Source organism: Agelaius phoeniceus, chromosome 6 (genome assembly GCF_051311805.1).
Source record: "Agelaius phoeniceus isolate bAgePho1 chromosome 6, bAgePho1.hap1, whole genome shotgun sequence".
In the NCBI taxonomy this organism is placed as follows: Eukaryota; Metazoa; Chordata; class Aves; order Passeriformes; family Icteridae; genus Agelaius; species Agelaius phoeniceus.
Window position 1 is genome coordinate 2,538,059 of NC_135270.1, and position 16,332 is coordinate 2,554,390.

General features: G+C 38.4%; 1 protein-coding gene across 3 annotated transcripts; it reads left to right on the top strand.

Moving 5' to 3' along the window:
* On the top strand, window positions 1-15,809 carry ZDHHC13 (zDHHC palmitoyltransferase 13). 3 transcript variants are annotated; one of them, XM_077179502.1, is made up of 17 exons: window positions 1-118; window positions 874-1,007; window positions 1,387-1,509; window positions 1,939-2,016; window positions 2,459-2,603; window positions 3,847-3,911; window positions 4,456-4,618; window positions 5,496-5,621; window positions 5,896-6,029; window positions 6,808-6,908; window positions 9,318-9,448; window positions 10,459-10,521; window positions 10,894-10,987; window positions 12,353-12,436; window positions 13,248-13,405; window positions 14,587-14,684; window positions 15,212-15,809. In XM_077179502.1, the coding sequence occupies exons 2-17, from the start codon at window positions 910-912 to the stop codon at window positions 15,345-15,347; spliced, it is 1,797 nt and encodes a 598-aa protein (XP_077035617.1). In that variant the 5' UTR covers window positions 1-118; window positions 874-909; the 3' UTR covers window positions 15,348-15,809. The 3 variants fall into 3 exon arrangements, with proteins under 3 accessions (XP_077035617.1, XP_054490678.2, XP_054490681.2); XM_054634703.2 differs by lacking the exon at window positions 1-118 and adding an exon at window positions 140-297; XM_054634706.2 differs by lacking the exons at window positions 1-118; window positions 874-1,007 and having other exon boundaries at window positions 1,387-1,504.
* Window positions 15,810-16,332: the final 523 nt, after the last annotated feature.

The following is a 16,332-nucleotide window of genomic DNA, read 5'->3' on the forward strand; positions in this document are numbered from 1 at the left end:
GAAAACAGAGAGTTTTTCGGTGTGGTTGCCTGGGTAAAAGGGAAGGAACCATTTCAGGCACACGGGAGCCGCCGATCCGCTCGCCCAAGCGGTTCCTCAGCGGCAGGGACAGCCTCAGGCAAGGCTCTCAGGGAAGGCTCTCAGGGAAGGCTCCCGGGGGCCTCCCCGCGCTCCCCCGGCCCCGCCTCGGAGCCGCCCCGCCCGGGCCGTGTTTGCCCGGCCCCGCCCCGCAGCCGTGCCCAGGAAGCGGGAGCAGGAAGCTGCAGGACCGCGGGCATGGCGGGGAGCGGCCCGGCGGTGAGCGGGGAGTCCCCAGGCAACGCCGGGGCTGGAGCGGGGCTGGGAGCCGGCGCTGCCCAGGCCGGGGATGCGGAGCGCGGCCGCGGGTCCCGGGCAGGTGGCGAGGGCGGCACCGAGGCGGCCGCGGTGCCGCCGGGGTCTGGCGGGGGCTCCCGGGCAAGAGCCGTCCGTGTCGTGCCCTGCGTGTGCCTTGTCTGTTCCCCCGCGTCGGGTTTCTGGCTGCACGGGTGGCACCGTGGCTGCCAAGTGCGTTTCAAACCCTCCCCAAGGCCGTAGGTTGTGGTTTCTTGAGTGTAGCGCTGTTGGGGAGGCTGCTGTGTCGGGAACCAGCTCTGCAGGGTGCTGAACGCCTCTGTAATTTATCCTGATGCACCTTAACCCCATCCCTGCTGTCCTCCGCAAATGAAAGGATTGGTCTCTTGCCAGGAGGCTTTAACTGTGCTTTGAATTAACATCTTCGTTTGTATTAACAGAACCTACCGCGCCCAGTGAGTGCTTCTGGTAAAGGGGGAGGTGTGTGTGGTGTGCAGCCGATAAATAACAGTGGTTAATAATTGTTTTGTTAACCATCAGTGTAAAAGCCATTGCCATGGGCCTCATCGACCTCATATGCACAGGAGCCATAGCGTCCATGAAGATAAAGTTCTCCCAGGCCCATATCCTGTTGCTGAAGACCCCAGCACCTGTGATATTGTCAAGGCTACCCAGTAAGTACATGTTCTGAGTGTGCAGAGTGTTGAAATAGATGGGAGTGTCCTCAAATATGAGCCAGGCTGGATATTTTTACAAAGGAAACGTTTTCAGTTTCATTTTCTCCCTGTAGTGGAAGAAGAAAAATAACTTGCTGTTGCTACTGTAAATAAAAACATTTCGAGCAGTTTTGTTTAAGTCGAAAGTTCTAGTCATCAAGGCACAGCCCCACTCTTTTTACAAGACTTCCATTGAATGCAATGTGGAATTTGCTCCAGTAGGATCTGCTGGGTGATGCTTACTGAGATGTATTTTTTCTTTAGGATGTAAATGTCTCCAGACTGGAGAATACTGAAAAATTATAAGTAAATTGATTTTTTTTATTTCTCATTTAAGGTATGGAATGCTAGAACGATGCAAAGAACTGGTAGAAGCAGGATATGATGTTCGACAACCAGACAAAGAAAATGTGACTCTTCTTCACTGGGCAGCAATAAACAACAGACAGGAGCTGGTAAAGTAAGCTGGGAGTCCCTGTGACAGTAACACAGTGTATTCTGCCACTGGTACCTATAATCACTTTGAGAAGAGAAGGGTAGAATTCAAATTTTAGTGCACTTACCTTAGTGAAAATATCACTGAAATGTAAAGGTATACCCATTTCTTTATATGTGAAATCATGTAGTACATGAAATCGTTAGATTTTCCTGGGTTTGTTTCTGTAACAAAGATGAAAGCTGATTTTAGAAGTACCTTGCTAAATGACTATTTTTTCTTCAACATTTTCTTGAAACAGCATTACTTACTGCTAAACCACTTTTGTCCATTTGCTTCTCCAGTGACTTTTTTATTAAGAGTCATTTACTCCTTTAGCTATGTTATCTTTAGTGTAAGGTTTTGCTATTTTATTGTGTCTGTTCCTGACCTTATTGTGCTGTTATTACACAGATATTACATTTCCAAAGGTGCAGTAGTGGATCAGCTTGGTGGAGATTTGAATTCTACACCCCTGCACTGGGCCACCAGGTAGTGCTGCTTGCAACCCCTAACTGCAAATCTGTCGGTATTTAAAGCTGTGGTAGCATTTTCTGAGATTTAGAGAGCAAAGCACTGCTTGTCTGGAGAAAACATAACCTGAAATAATTATTCTGGGAAAACTTCTCCGAGTGAGAAGTCTCCTGCTGGAAGATGAGTGCTTTCTTCTGGACTGTCAGTCTTTTGCCAGAGCCAGAGGCTTGGATGACTGCTCACAGGAGAAGTTACTGTAAAATAAGAACTGTAGTCTAAATCAACACTTCACCCTAGGCTCATTTATTAGGCTGTATGTATTTAATATGATTTCCTAAATAAAGCCACGAGAAGCTGAAATATTTTGTGGGATGCCTGTGAGAATTACAAAGGCGATGCTTTCATTAAAATATCCATTTTTAAAATCATCTCTACAGTTTCATTTCACATATTGTTGTAGACAAGGACACCTTCCGATGGTCGTGTTGTTGTTGAAATGTGGAGCGGATCCCAGTCTGATTGATGGGGAAGGATTCAGTAGCATTCATTTAGCAGTGCTGTTCCAACACATGCCCATCATAGCCTACCTCATAGCAAAAGGCCAGGTATGTTGCTGATGCCCCAAATGTTCTTTTCTGCTTATGAGGAGCTGCCTGTGTATAGGAGGCATTCCAGAATTAACTGGGTTTTTTTTTTTCCCTAGATGAAAAACAGTGATTTTACACCTATTTTTATGTGCTAGAAGCACAGACAAACTTAGGCATTTGTATATATAATTTTTTTTAATGCTCTTCCCTATTCCTGTCATCCCCCACATCCAGATTCACCTACATTTTAGGAGTGTTGTTAAGGTCGTGTGGATTTGTGGTGCTGTGAAATAAGCAATGGCTTTTAAACATGGGAACACAAAGCAGTATATGATGTGTACACATCATGAAGCTTTGTAACTAATAATCTATGCAGTTTTCCATAAATTGAAAAATGCAGAAAAAATGATCAGACTAGGTCTGAATTTTCATTAGAAATTTCTGGTTTATATCCATGGTAGTTGATGTCTCTTAGCTTATATGTGAAATGAGCAGAATTGATGGCAAGTGTAACAACATGCTAATAAAAATGACAAGAGAGTTCTTATATGATCTAGAGTGATTCTGAGAAACAATCTAGCATTAGGATTTAAAAGTTTGCTAAGTTTATGAAGTTCTTTTTAGGCAGAGTAACTGACTTCAGCAATGTAGGTGCAGTGGCGTATATCACAGGCTTAATAAAGTTGTTGGCCCACCTATCTTGTACTAAAAATATCCATGTGAATAATTCTTTTAAGTAAATCTGCGCTAATGTAATGATGGATGGAGGGAGAAAGCAAGGAAACCTTTGTTGTGAAGAAGGAAGAAAATTTAGGCTAGATATTTACCTATGTCTTGAGATACATAGTCCTTCTTTGTTGTTTTAATAAATCTGTTTTATGTATTTTCTTTACATCTTTTATGTACATCTATTTACACAAGGAATATGGTTAGCATTGCTTTACAAGGTTCTTCTTATTGATAGTATTTCTTTGCAAGGAGGACAAGAAATACAATTGACATGATTCACTTAAAAATATCCTTAGTGGAGTCTCTCCCTTAAAAATTTCCTTAAATAGAAACTCAGAGTATTCTGAAAGGAATGACATGCAAGACTTATAGAAGGAGGAAAGAGTTTTAAATGAGTGTTGCCTTCTTGGCTGATGTATTTTGATTTGTCTTTTTTCTGTTCATTACTGAAGCTAAATCAGTTATATAGCCCCAAATTCCACTGTTTCCTGAGATCACTGGTAATCGCTTGTTATGTTTTTCTTATTCTTAGAACATAGACACAACAGACTTCAATGGACAAACACCTTTAATGTTAACAGCACAAAAAGCCATTGGGTAAGTAGAGAATAACTGAATAAGAGTCTATTGTATTGTACTCAAGAAGCAGTGAGGTGAATTTTTCCTTACTTTTTTTTTAACTGACATTATTTTCCCTTCCATTTGTACAAAAATATGAGGTGTTTCAGAGATCCAGAGTTGGGAATGCTCACTGGATATAGCAAAGAAAGTGAAAGGAATTTCTTAAATAAGTTTAGGTTTGTGGCTAAATCATCTGCAGTCTTATTGTATTTTCTGCAAAATGAAAACAAATGGGTGTGGATGCAGTAAAATGCATTTAGAACTAATAAAATGGGGAGATACAAGCTATGGTGTTGTAGAAGATATAACCTGTGTTATGTAGCTCATATTTGTTAAAATGGTAGGGTAACATCATCAGGAGAAATGATGATGTTACCTTACTTTGGGGGCAGGTGAGGAATTCTAAACATGGATGTACCATTGATGAGCTGGTTGTGAGAAGGCATTATGTGTTGAAAAGTTTCATTTCCAGTCTAGATTATCTCCTGTTTGTTAACTCTGATAATTTATTTTCATCTAGACCAGAACCCATGAAGTTTCTCCTAAAGTTCAACCCCTCTCTCAATGCTGTAGACAATGTTCAAAAGAATACTGCACTGCACTGGGCAATAGCCTCAGGAAATACTAGTGCAGTGGATCTGTTGCTGGAAGCTGGTGCCAGCCTGGACATAAAAAATGTTAAGGTAGGATTTCCTTTGTGATATTTTATCCCATGTAGCATGAATGTATAAAATGAATGTAAAGAAAAATCTCAATCCTCTCCATGTTGGATGTAAATTGCAGGAGGGTTTGGCTAAGAGCAGGTGTTCTTAGTCTTTCCCAAAAGGGAGTTAGTACCTTTCTTGAGGTGTGGCTCAAAGTATGAATGCAGAGGTTCTTTGCAACCTTTGTGCAATGAACAGCCACACCTTGTGTTCCCTGAACAGTAATTGTGTCCTTTGACTTGATTCTGCTCCCTCACCCTTTTTTGTTTCATTTTCATGGGGTGTTTAATTAGTTTCATTTTCTCAGGACCTTGTTTAATTTCTTTTTCATTTCTTCATTTGGCTGTTTTCTACTTAAAGACATTGTCATGAGGACTTGGGCAGATTTTAAAACATACATTTCTTAGTGTCTAGTCAGACTCATAAAGACTTCAAATTAAGTGAATGTCCTCCTGTGAAAGCTGGTGGTTGGCAATGCCTGTTTGTACATTCAAAAGGTTATCACCTATGAAAGGCTTCAACTTAATATTTGTAGAAACTGATAGCATAAGTGTTGAAAGTATAGATTCCCATGACTATATAGATATGTTATTGGAAGCAGTCCAACAGATAGACAGCTGCAGTCTATCTACAAGTACCAATTTTCAAAGCTACAAAGCTCTGATTTAAGCATGTTAGCACTCTGAATTTAGCTTACCTTTACCTTAAAAAAATAGTGGGGAGGTGGGGCTGGGAAGTAACTGCCCAGTTAGTCTTGTTTTAACTTTTAACTATATTAATTTCTTGCTTTTGTTAAAAGTGAGAGTATTTATGTGTAAAGTAATAAATAAATAAATAGCCCTATTTGTTGTTAAAGGGAGAGAGGCCGCTTGACATCGCTTACCAAAGTCAGAATCACTTCATGGTTTACATGCTACAAGAGGAAGAAAAAATGAGAAACAGGAGAAATAACAGGTTACTGAAAATAGTAGAGAAATATGAGGTAATTTCCTGAGTAATAACTAGTAGAAATAAAACCAGAGCATGCTGTGTTTAGAGTGACATGCACATTAACTCTAACCAGAGTAATTTCTGAAACTGGGTGCACAAAATAGAATTCTTTAAAAGCACATTGGAGTGGTTTGGGTGGGAGTTTTATGTCATACCTCACCCCTGCTTTTGATGTGTTTCAGCATTTGTCATTACATGAACTGAATACTTTTAAGTAAGACCTGCTTGAGTACTTTGTCATATTTTAACAATAATAATTTTAACAGCTCTTCCTGATGTTAGCATCTTCCTTGACATTCATGTGGGCCATTGGATACGTCATGGACTTAAGTTCTGATTCTTGGCTTTTAAAAGGAGGTTTGCTTCTCAGCCTGCTATTTGTGATGTCTCTGTTTGTGAGGTTTGTGGCTTTTTCTCTCTGTTTATGTACTTACTTGGCAAAGACACTTTAAAAATCATCTGATGCATAATTCTTCTTTCAAAGTTTAGTTTCAGTTAACATAAAAGATACCTCCTGAGAAACGGTTGTACAGTGTGTGGAGAATTTAAATGCATGTACTTTTTAGAATGAGTGACCATAATAATCGAATGTATTTAGGTGCACACAATAATAGTTTCTTGTCACTGAAGGAGTTGAAAAAAAAAAACCCAAACCCAGTCTGTTAGCTGGTTTTATTGTCAGAGTGTTACTGATGGTCTGTATCTGGTAGACATTGAGATATCTGCTCAGAAATGTCCTTTATCACAACTTTTCCTGCTGTATTCTGTCACAAAATGAGTTTTAATGAGCCATCCCCTCTCCTGCTCCCCAGACCCCCCAGTGTTATCCTGAGCTGTTTCTCACTTACCCTGCCAAAGTCAGTGGTCACTGATATGGTAATGCTATCTGTGTGCAAATAGACAGAGATGGGACTTTTCAACCAGTCCTACTGCCCTTCTCAGATATATAATATTGTGCTGGAGCAGAGCACTCTTCAGTTTTATTTTTGCATTGTTAACCCCCTATATGTATGCAGAAAGAATGATTTTGAGTGACAGTTCTTGATTGCTTTGAGCAACTTGAACTAAACCATGTGCATGAAGTTTTTATGGTTACAAATCAGATGATTTATATTCCAGGGATTTATGTTTCAAATATATTTTGAAAAATATTTATTTCTTTTTTAATGTTCTTTCAGGCAACTCGTGGGGCTCAAGAATCTAAGATACCTTCCCACAGCATTTCTGCTAAGTTCAGTTTTTTGGATGTCCATGACCTGGTTTTTCTGGTTCCTGCCTGATATCCTTTATACTCAAGAAATGCAATTCTGCTTGGAGTTTCTTGTAAATCTAAACCTGGTTGTGCAAACTGTGATGAGAGGTTCCAGATAATTCCATGTGACTGTTAATGTCTAGTAAGGTTGGTTTAATCCCATTGGGAAGGGGCAAAGTGATTTTAAAATTATACACAGACTAAAATTCTGTACCTTCTTTTGTCTATGGATTTTTGTCTTCTTTATAACCTGACCTATTTCATATGTTACTGGAATATCAGAATGAAGGTGTTATAAAACTAATGATTTCTGTTAGCATCTACACATCACTCTTTAATCTTCCTCACTGAGACTGTTGTACAGTGATGTATTTTGTCATGTGCTATAACTGGGTAACACATATCTTAATAATAATACTGAAAGCATCTCTTCTTTCTAAAATGATAAGCATTTGACAGTTGGTGGTATTCATGCTCCTGCCTTTAAAAACAACATCTTCTACCACCACCTCCCTAAAAAACAGAAGAAATTTCTTTGTGTTCCTGCAAAGTAGACTGTCCAGTCTCCTGTCTTTATTCACAGGTTAACATTGAATCTTTAGTATACAGTGAATTAATTTCTGTCTGACATTTACTTGCTTTGAAGAGGCTTCTCAGTGATGAGTACAAAAACATTTTAGTAGTTTGTGCTCTCTTTCCAGTGCCCCGTTCTTTTGTTACACAGTGGGCATCTGTTTATCGATTAAGTTGTGTGAAAAAGCCTTTAGGAGGATACTTAGAACTGCAAATAATTTTGTACTAAAGCAGCTACAATGTATTGCTAGACAGTTTTAATTAATTTTTAATTCAGCCTTTAAATTACATTTTCTCTTGTACTGTTCCAAATTAAGATGTCCTTAATGGAATTATCAGGATTAACTTTGATGAGCTGATCAAATGTATTCCTCCTGGGGATTCACACACATGCTTGTATAAATGGAAATGGTGTTATTCAATTGTTGTGAAGGTTTAAGTTTTGTTTTATTGGTGTAATCTAAGTTAAAAGGAAAAAAAATTCCACTGGTAGGGATTTGAGTTGGACACTGCTGAAGATGGTGAGCATAGCAGTATTCTTGAAGTACTAACCATAGCTTGGTGAGATGGGCCAGGGGATAGGTTTCCATTTCACTGTCCATCCCTTGTTCTCATTCTGGAGCTGGTCACAGTGTTTCAAAAGTTTTCAGGGTTTTAGTTAGCTGTATTTGTCTGTCAGACTTCCTCTGGACTGAATGAGAATCCAGCCATTCTAACTAAAGATTTCTCTGAGCTCCAAAAAACCAGTACCAGTGCAAATAGACCAGTAGTATCCACAAGAAACACACCATAATTTTGACTTCTATAATTGCACCCTGCAACTGCATTGGAACAAACACAGCTGGTGTTTGTGTCAGTATTTCATAAGTTGTTGCCTTGATTTTAATTAGAACTGTTTGCAGTGTTGTTAGTTCATAAGACAAAACAACTTTTTGTTTTGTCTTATGAACTAACATCTTTTGGAGGTTGCCATCCTGGATTTTTAAAAATTATTTTCCCTGGAGTTCATGAAGTGACTGAGGAGTCACTGGAGATGGAATCCAGACTTGAGCTCTCTGGCTAGTCCTTGGTGGCAGCAGGGACTGTTCTTTAGCAGCCTGAGCTCTCAAGGTTGATGCATGACTTTAATTTGTATTAAACTAGTCCCACTGCATATTCCTGTTTTGCTGTGTAGAGACAGTTTATCTTGACATGTTTTTCTTCCCCAGTCATCTGATACACAGATGGTTTTAGTTCATAGTGTAAAAATGGTGTTCCTAATGTCCCATTATCTTCAGAAGTGTTTAGCAGTGTGTGCTTGGGCTTTTTTTTGTGTGACAAAAATAGTTTCAGGATGACTTTCAGTTTCATTTTTCTGAATGAGTATATTTAGTTGCTTTTGGCTGAAATGAATGGGACAAGGTAAGACTGAGTAAGAGCCTGTTTGAGTGAGGGGTGGTGCAGCAGCCGAACGAATCTCACAGCTACCAGAAGCTTTATAGCTCTGCATGTCTAACTGGCATTGTTTAAAGTACAAAAGCTCCAGAGGGGAAAAAAGAAATCAAATTTGTTTCATACCTCTGAAATATTCAGAAGCAGAATTCTTGAGGACTTTTAAGGAGGATGACATGGAGCCATATTGTGATGCAGGTTTATACAGCTGTAAAAGTCTTCTTCAGCACTCAAACTGGACAGAATATTCCATTTCTCTGATAAGATGGTCTTGGAAGGACAGAGAGGATCCCACTGTTAAAGTGAAAGTAAATTTTTTCCTTCTTGTGTCTTGCTTGTAAAGTAGTATTAACTAATTTTAGAATATTTTGCTTGTTTGACAAATAGTGATGTTATGAGTTATAAGAATATAGTCCTTAACCTGACTATCACATACCACACACACAAATGTAATTCTTAAAATCACTGTTGTGTTCAGCATGATGGGTCTTCTCTATTATTTCTATAAAACCTGGAGTACTGATCCTGGATATATAAAGACTTCAGAAGAAGAAAGAAAAGAGGTAGGTGATTTTGTAAAAACAAATGGAAGGGCTGGTGTGGTGCAACATGTATCAGCAACTTCTGGTGGTTGCTTGTCATCATGTGCAGCTTTGTTAAACTGGAAAGCAATGAAATATTCTTCCTTAAAGCGGTTTTAGCAATGTTGTTTAACAACAGAGATTTTGGAGATTTTCTCCTTCTACTGCTTGTTTCCTTATCTTCCTTGTCCTGCTATAATTTCCTTGCCTCTATAAAATATGAGCTCTGGCCAAAGATTGTACAGACCCACTGGTGTTATCTGTGATATGAATTCACATAGAACTTCACTTATAAAAAATATAAGTTTTGCATGGTTTCTGTTTCAGTTGTCTATGGTTAGAAAGAAATAGTCCCAGTGCTTTCCTATATATCATATGCTAGTAATTATTTAAATATTATCATGTGCTTTGAGGATGTGTGTAATTTTTTTTGTGCTTGAGCATCGTGCAACTCACATGCTATTTCCTAACTGTTTTATAGTAGCCAAAAGAAATCATGGGCAGCCAGTCAGTAGAGAATTTAGTGTCTGGTCTCTCCAGCCTATGGGTTAAGGAAAGCATTTTCTTTGTGATCTCATGGCTCTCATTGAGGTTGTATTTCTTCCAATTGCCAGGGAGAATAAACTGCAGTTTTAACATATTGCCCCAGGACTCATAAACGTTCTGTCCTTCTAAAGGAGCAGGCTTCATCTCCCTGAAGTCTGGCTGACTATATGAGAGGTGCCATCTCATTTTAAGGAATATTTAATTCACATCATTTATTAATTTTGGCAACACAGAAATACTTTTCTGAGTAATCTTGTGTGGGTGAAGCTGCATTAGTCTTCACTGGTTTGTTTTTTCTTGTGCACCTCTTTAAATAGCGAGTTCTTACTCCTGTTCATGCTTGGCACTAAAAATACTTACAAACTGCAAAAGTCCTAATGTAGAAATATTCATAGCACCTATGGAAATGTTATCCAAGTGCAAGCACAAAATATTTTATCTTTCAGAACATTATAGCTCTTGCAGAAGCTGGTTGCTTGGACTTCAGAACATTTTGCACATCATGTCTTGTAAGTAGGGCTTTTGTACTTTTTTTTTTGTAAACCTGCCTTTTACTCAATACTGCCATAAAAATCCTTTTTCCTCACTGCTTGTCACTAAAGTGTTACACAAGTAGTTTGTTATATGTTGTTTAGATTTCTTTATTTCTTTTATGGTGATAAGAGATACTTTGATATCCTTGGACTCTAATCTTAATTTTTAAAAATTCAGTATTTTTTTTCCTAGTTAAGGTGTATGGTTCTCATCTATGTTCTGTGTTGTGAGGTCTATGGCACAGTAATTATGCAAAATGTGGTGGTAACTGTAAGATGATGCCTTAAATTTTGAGCAAAGTAGATGCTTCTGCTATGAGTATGTTCTTTCCCTTCATCCTCACCTAGGTAAGGAAGCCTTTGAGATCTGTGCATTGCCTTGCTTGCCAAGCATGTGTAGCCAGATATGATCAGCATTCTCTGTGGACTGGACAGTGTGTAGGTGAGAGTGTGTTGTTCTATCAAATTTGAAAATGCCACATATTTTAAAAGTTGCAGAGATAACAGTTATCTCCTTAAAGAGGGGGCACACATGACACAAGAATATCCTGTTGATACTGAAGGACTCTGATAGGTGCCAGAGGGAAATTAGATGGAAGAGAGAAAAGCAAATAAGATTATTTAGGGGTTGTTAGAGTGGCCACCCTAAGAACCTATACCATGCAATCTGTAACTCTTTCTTTGGGGAGGGAAGGAACAGGAGATATGATTGAAACTTTAAAAAGGGAAAGAAAAAAATTATTAACATGGTGGCTGAAGTGAATGCAGAATTATTAGCCAAGCATGTCATAGTAGAACTAGGGATTTAAAATTGGTAAAGGAAAAATGTCTCCACACGGCAGGCAGGGAAATTCTGGAGCTTGCTGCTGTAAGGGTTTGCAGACACAGGCAATGTCAGCAGGTTCAGAAAGGGATTAGACAAACTTTTTTGGACAATCTGTCCAGGAGTAGACACTAAAAGAAGCAGACAAGTGTGCACAGTCTGACATTTTAATGCAGTAGCTGTGGATGAGGAGAATGAGCTGCAGGAAGGGGCTGGACTCGTGTGTCCTCCTGAACTTCCATTGCCCCTTGTCACTGTTAGGGACAGTTCTGAGTGGAGCAGCTGTACCACTGAGATAACCCTGCAGGGCATTTCCATCTCACCCTCTCTCTTCTTCTTCTGGCTTATTTCTGGTGATGAGCAAGATAGGAAGGTGAGAGCTTCACATTTGTAACAATATATTTTTCACCTTTTTTTTTGCCAACAGCCTTTTTCCCAGTGTTAAATGCTATTTTTGCAATGTTTGCTATTTACAAGGTGTTGAGACATCTTTCTGATGTGTTGTCTCAAAACTTTGAGCATTATCATTGTAATTAAAAAAAATACCTTCATGTAACAGTTTTTCTGACAGAGGTCTAGGGTTTTTTACATGTATATTTTCAATTCTGAAGCACACAAGGTCCAGCAAATTGAATAGCTTAGACTTCTCAGTATATGAGGCAATTTTATTGTGCATGGGAGGGAGTTGTGGTTGCTTAATTAGGTCTCACCAGACTAAAACAGCTGAAGGCATGCTCTGAAGGAGACACAAATCCTGGTTGACTTTATCAGAACTAATTCTATTATATAAATTGGGATGGCTTACAGGACAAAGTTGAGAGAGAGATCAGCCTTGCCAAGCTCTCTTGTGGATGGCAGAGGTTAAAATAAGAAATGGTTTTGACTCTTTTTATTCCTGCTAACTTTAGTGGAATTGCAAGTACTGCTGAATTTTAAAATGTCCAACTTTAAATTATTTTTTCCTTTTTTCCCCCTCAATTTCAGGCATTGGGAACCATTATTACTACCTGTTGTTCCTGTTTTTCCTGACAGTGACTGGTGTCTGGCTGCTTTATGGAACTCTTCAGTGTATGTATCCATGAATTTAGTTTTATTTAGCTTTCAAATCCATCTCTATGTGGTCTTTATTTTTTAGCATTTCATTTCCAGCAAGTACAACCTGCACAACTGATACCTTATTTTAGCAGTGATGTTACTGTGTAGCTTAAATGAAAATGCATCCTATCTAAGTCTTTGGTCAAATACCTGATTCCATTTGTGTTGAGCAACAACAAAGATGCTGCTGTAGTGGAAATGGAAAATGAAATAGCAGGAAGCATTTTTGTTAGAGAGGAAATGGGGAAGCCATGTGGCAGGAGGTCAGATGACAGGTTTTAATCTGGATCCCCTTTGCTGTAACAGAAAATAAGTTTGTAAATACATTATTGCAAAAGATGGATTTTTTTTTTCCTTTCTAGTTTGGAAATATCCATACTAAATGCAGGCATTTCTTTTTGATTTTAAAGTAGTTTTAATTCTGAAGAGAAAAAAAGTATATTATCTTGTTAATGAACCTGGACTATTACTTTGTAAAATTAAAAAATTTATTGGAAAGGAGAGGAAAACCCTTATAATTTAGTTGCTGAGGATGAATTGCTATAGCACCAGCCTTTAAAAACAAAGATGTTTTTCTGTGGATCATGAGCACAGAGTGTAAAGATTATGCAGCCAGAATAGCAAGCACTCACACATCTGTGTGGGTGCTTTTAGGTGGCAACGGGGTGGATGAAACATAGTATTTCTAGAGGATGTTGCTATGTAATATTACTTTCATGCAGATACTCTTTCCTCAGCTCTCAAGGGCTTAAAAACACAATTAACTGATTGTGTGTCTTGTCAGATTGGTCCAACCACTGTGCAGCAAATTTCCATCAAGATGGGGCATGGATGTACTTCACCCAGACAGTGTCCTGCTCCCCCTGGGTTTCCTACATCTCCTCAGTAGCTTGTTTCCACACCCTGTGGGCCTCTGTGTGGCTCACTGTTCAGCTTTATCAGGTAATATTTTCCTTCAGTTTATGCTTCTTGACAAATTAAAGCTCTTCCCTGGACGGTTTGCTCCCATAAAAACTCTGTGCCTGCTCTCCCTGATTACTGTCACAGCAAGGTGCTTCTCTTAAATCTCAAGGCAGACCTTGAAGTTTCACAGGTTCAGCTTGTGCACTCAGCATTTCTCTGTTGGAAGTAGAATCACAGTCTGCAAATCATTCCTATAACTGAGCTCTGGGTTTACTACTCAAAATTCCAAGCCTATAAAAAGTTGTATTTAAAGCCAATAAATTTATTTGACTAATAGAACTGGTATTAATGCCCCCAAAACTGCACGAAATCTCAGTAACACAGTTATTCCTGAGTTGAAAATTCTGTGGCAGAGCTCAGCCATGTGTCATTAGACTGTATTAAATCCCACTGCTACTGTAAAAATATATGACCTGGATTTTATCTTGATGAGGGCTGTCAAATTTCTTGTTTATGTTTTTCTCAGAGAAAAGCTTGGCTATGCAAACAAAATTGAGAAGAGCTGTCTTAAAACATCTGTGAAACAGCTTGTTTAGCAGCTCTTAGGAAACAGGTGTCTTTGAAATATGTGTTAAGCACACTGAGCTAAGGACTTGTTTTAATCTTGCTCAGTAAAAAAAAACCCCGAAAACCAAAAAGCTCCACAATCTTAGACGTGTACTGCTAGAGTTTTGCAATGTCCAAGACAGTGGGATATCATGCTGGAAAAATATAGGGAGGATTAACTACTTAACACAGTTCAACTACTGTGTTTCATACACAGTGATTTGAAAACATACTGCTGTATGGCATTTAGTGTCATTGTGGATCAAGGTGTCTTTTTCTACCATTTTGTGTGGTAGAATGTAGACAAAAATCTGAGGAGATTGATGCTTAACTGTGATAGATCTTATACTTCTGCAGACATCTGGGAAAGTGCAGTCTTCACAGGCATCCCAACTAAGCTTGCCTTCTCTGGAAGCTGGTCCTTGCCAGGTTCTGTTTTAGCCCAAGTGACATTTAAACACATACTTTTCAGTCATCAGTTATAGCAGTGGTTACTTATTTGTTAGATATGTTCAGGCTCTTCCCCCCTGCTCTCTTCTTATTAGTATCTTTTGCTCACCAGGATTTTGTGATGTTCATGTTGTAACCATTACTTATGTTTTTTTCCCAATCAGATTGTGTTCCTGGGCTTGACCTCACATGAAAGAATGAATCTCCTGGTACAGAGAAAATCCTCTAAGCATCCTGTTTCACTCAGGAGGACTCCATACAAGTGGGTATTAATGATTAGAATGTTTTAAACACTCTATTTTAAACATGTTATCTCTTCAGTACCGATTTGCTTCACTGCTTCATAAATGCAAAACCACTGCTTTTGGGGCGAGGGAGTGCTGTCCAAAAATTTTTTCATCAGTCTCTGTGTCTGTTGTGTAGGATCAGAAAGGGACCAGTTCATACCTTAATTCTCTTTCTGACTTCTCCTGCAGTATTTAGCTCTATTAATAGAGAAATCAGTACCAAGGTTTCTCTGTTTCCTCAGGTGTACTAACAGATGGGATCTTACTAACTGTGGGGCATTATTTGAGTTCAACTTAATCTACTCTTATGTGTTAATCTAAAACATGTTGTAAAAGTTCAGCAAAGGAATGATGCTTAATTGAGAGCTCTTCTGTTTCTTCTTCCTGAGCTGTCTGCCTTGACAGGTTAATATCTCAAGTGCTGTCTCGTGGTGAAGTGTATTTTTCATGCTTTTCATTCTTTTCTTAGGTTTATGAATGCATATTCTTCTCTTTTTTTCAGCCTTGGATGCTTCCAGAATCTTGCAGACTTTTTTCAGTGCAGTTGCTTTGGTATGTTCAAACCCAACTTCATTGACTGGACCAAGCAATACAAACTTTTTCATCCGGCAAAAGAGAAAAATGTTCATTCTGTGTAAAATTTTGCTTAATTTCTAAAACAGTTGAGCTGAAAGCTAAATAAAACTAGATATTTTGTTAATTTCTACAAATTCTTCTGAAGCTGCTTGGTTTTATTTTTTATTATTGTTTCAAATATTAAACTTACATAAGATACAGCAGATTTGTATATGGAACAGTCACTGTGTGTCTGTGTATGTATAGTTTGAGCTGAAACTATTTAAAATTTTATGTGGGGAGATGACACGAATATATATATTTTTAAAGGTAAGTTTTTGGGGCAGAATTTCAAAATTATGTTGGTAAGATTTGCTTTACTTTTCTGGTAACAAAAGACAATTAAATTTGAAAATTAAGGTGAAAGTTCATGTTTAAAAACTTAATATTACAATTATATTGTAATTTTATTGCTTATGCTGTGAAAATCTCTATTAAGTCTTTGTATTTGAAGAGTTTAGATGTAATAAAATAGAGCTTTCATACTTGTAAGTGTATTTTTGCAGATTGAAATAGAGTCAAGGGATATGTGACCAGTGAGGTATTTAAGAGTGGGTGGGCACAAAACCATAAGGGGGAGCCTGACTCTTTGCCTTATGTTTTTCACATATATATGCCCTGTTAGGGTATGAAAATGGGTAAGTTTATGATGGAAGAGAGCAATGCACATAAAAAGAGGGAATTGTTCCCTACTGCATCTGTAATAGCTGATGTCAGCCACGTTCCCAAGAAAAGGAGGGGCCAGCTATACAGTGTGATATGAATGTAAGTCAAAGTAGGTAACAATAAAACCAGCAGGAAAAGAGTTCAAGATCAGGAAATTAAAGCCAGATACCATCTAGAATAGACTGTAAGTACTGTAGTGAAATGCAGTTCTTGTGTCGGGTTTCATTCATCTTGGTGAAATCCATTTATCTGAAGCATTGTAGAATGTGTAAGCACAAGCAAACACAAATAAAAATAATGTGAAGCAGTAAGTACTTTATTGTAGCTTGAAAACAGACAAAA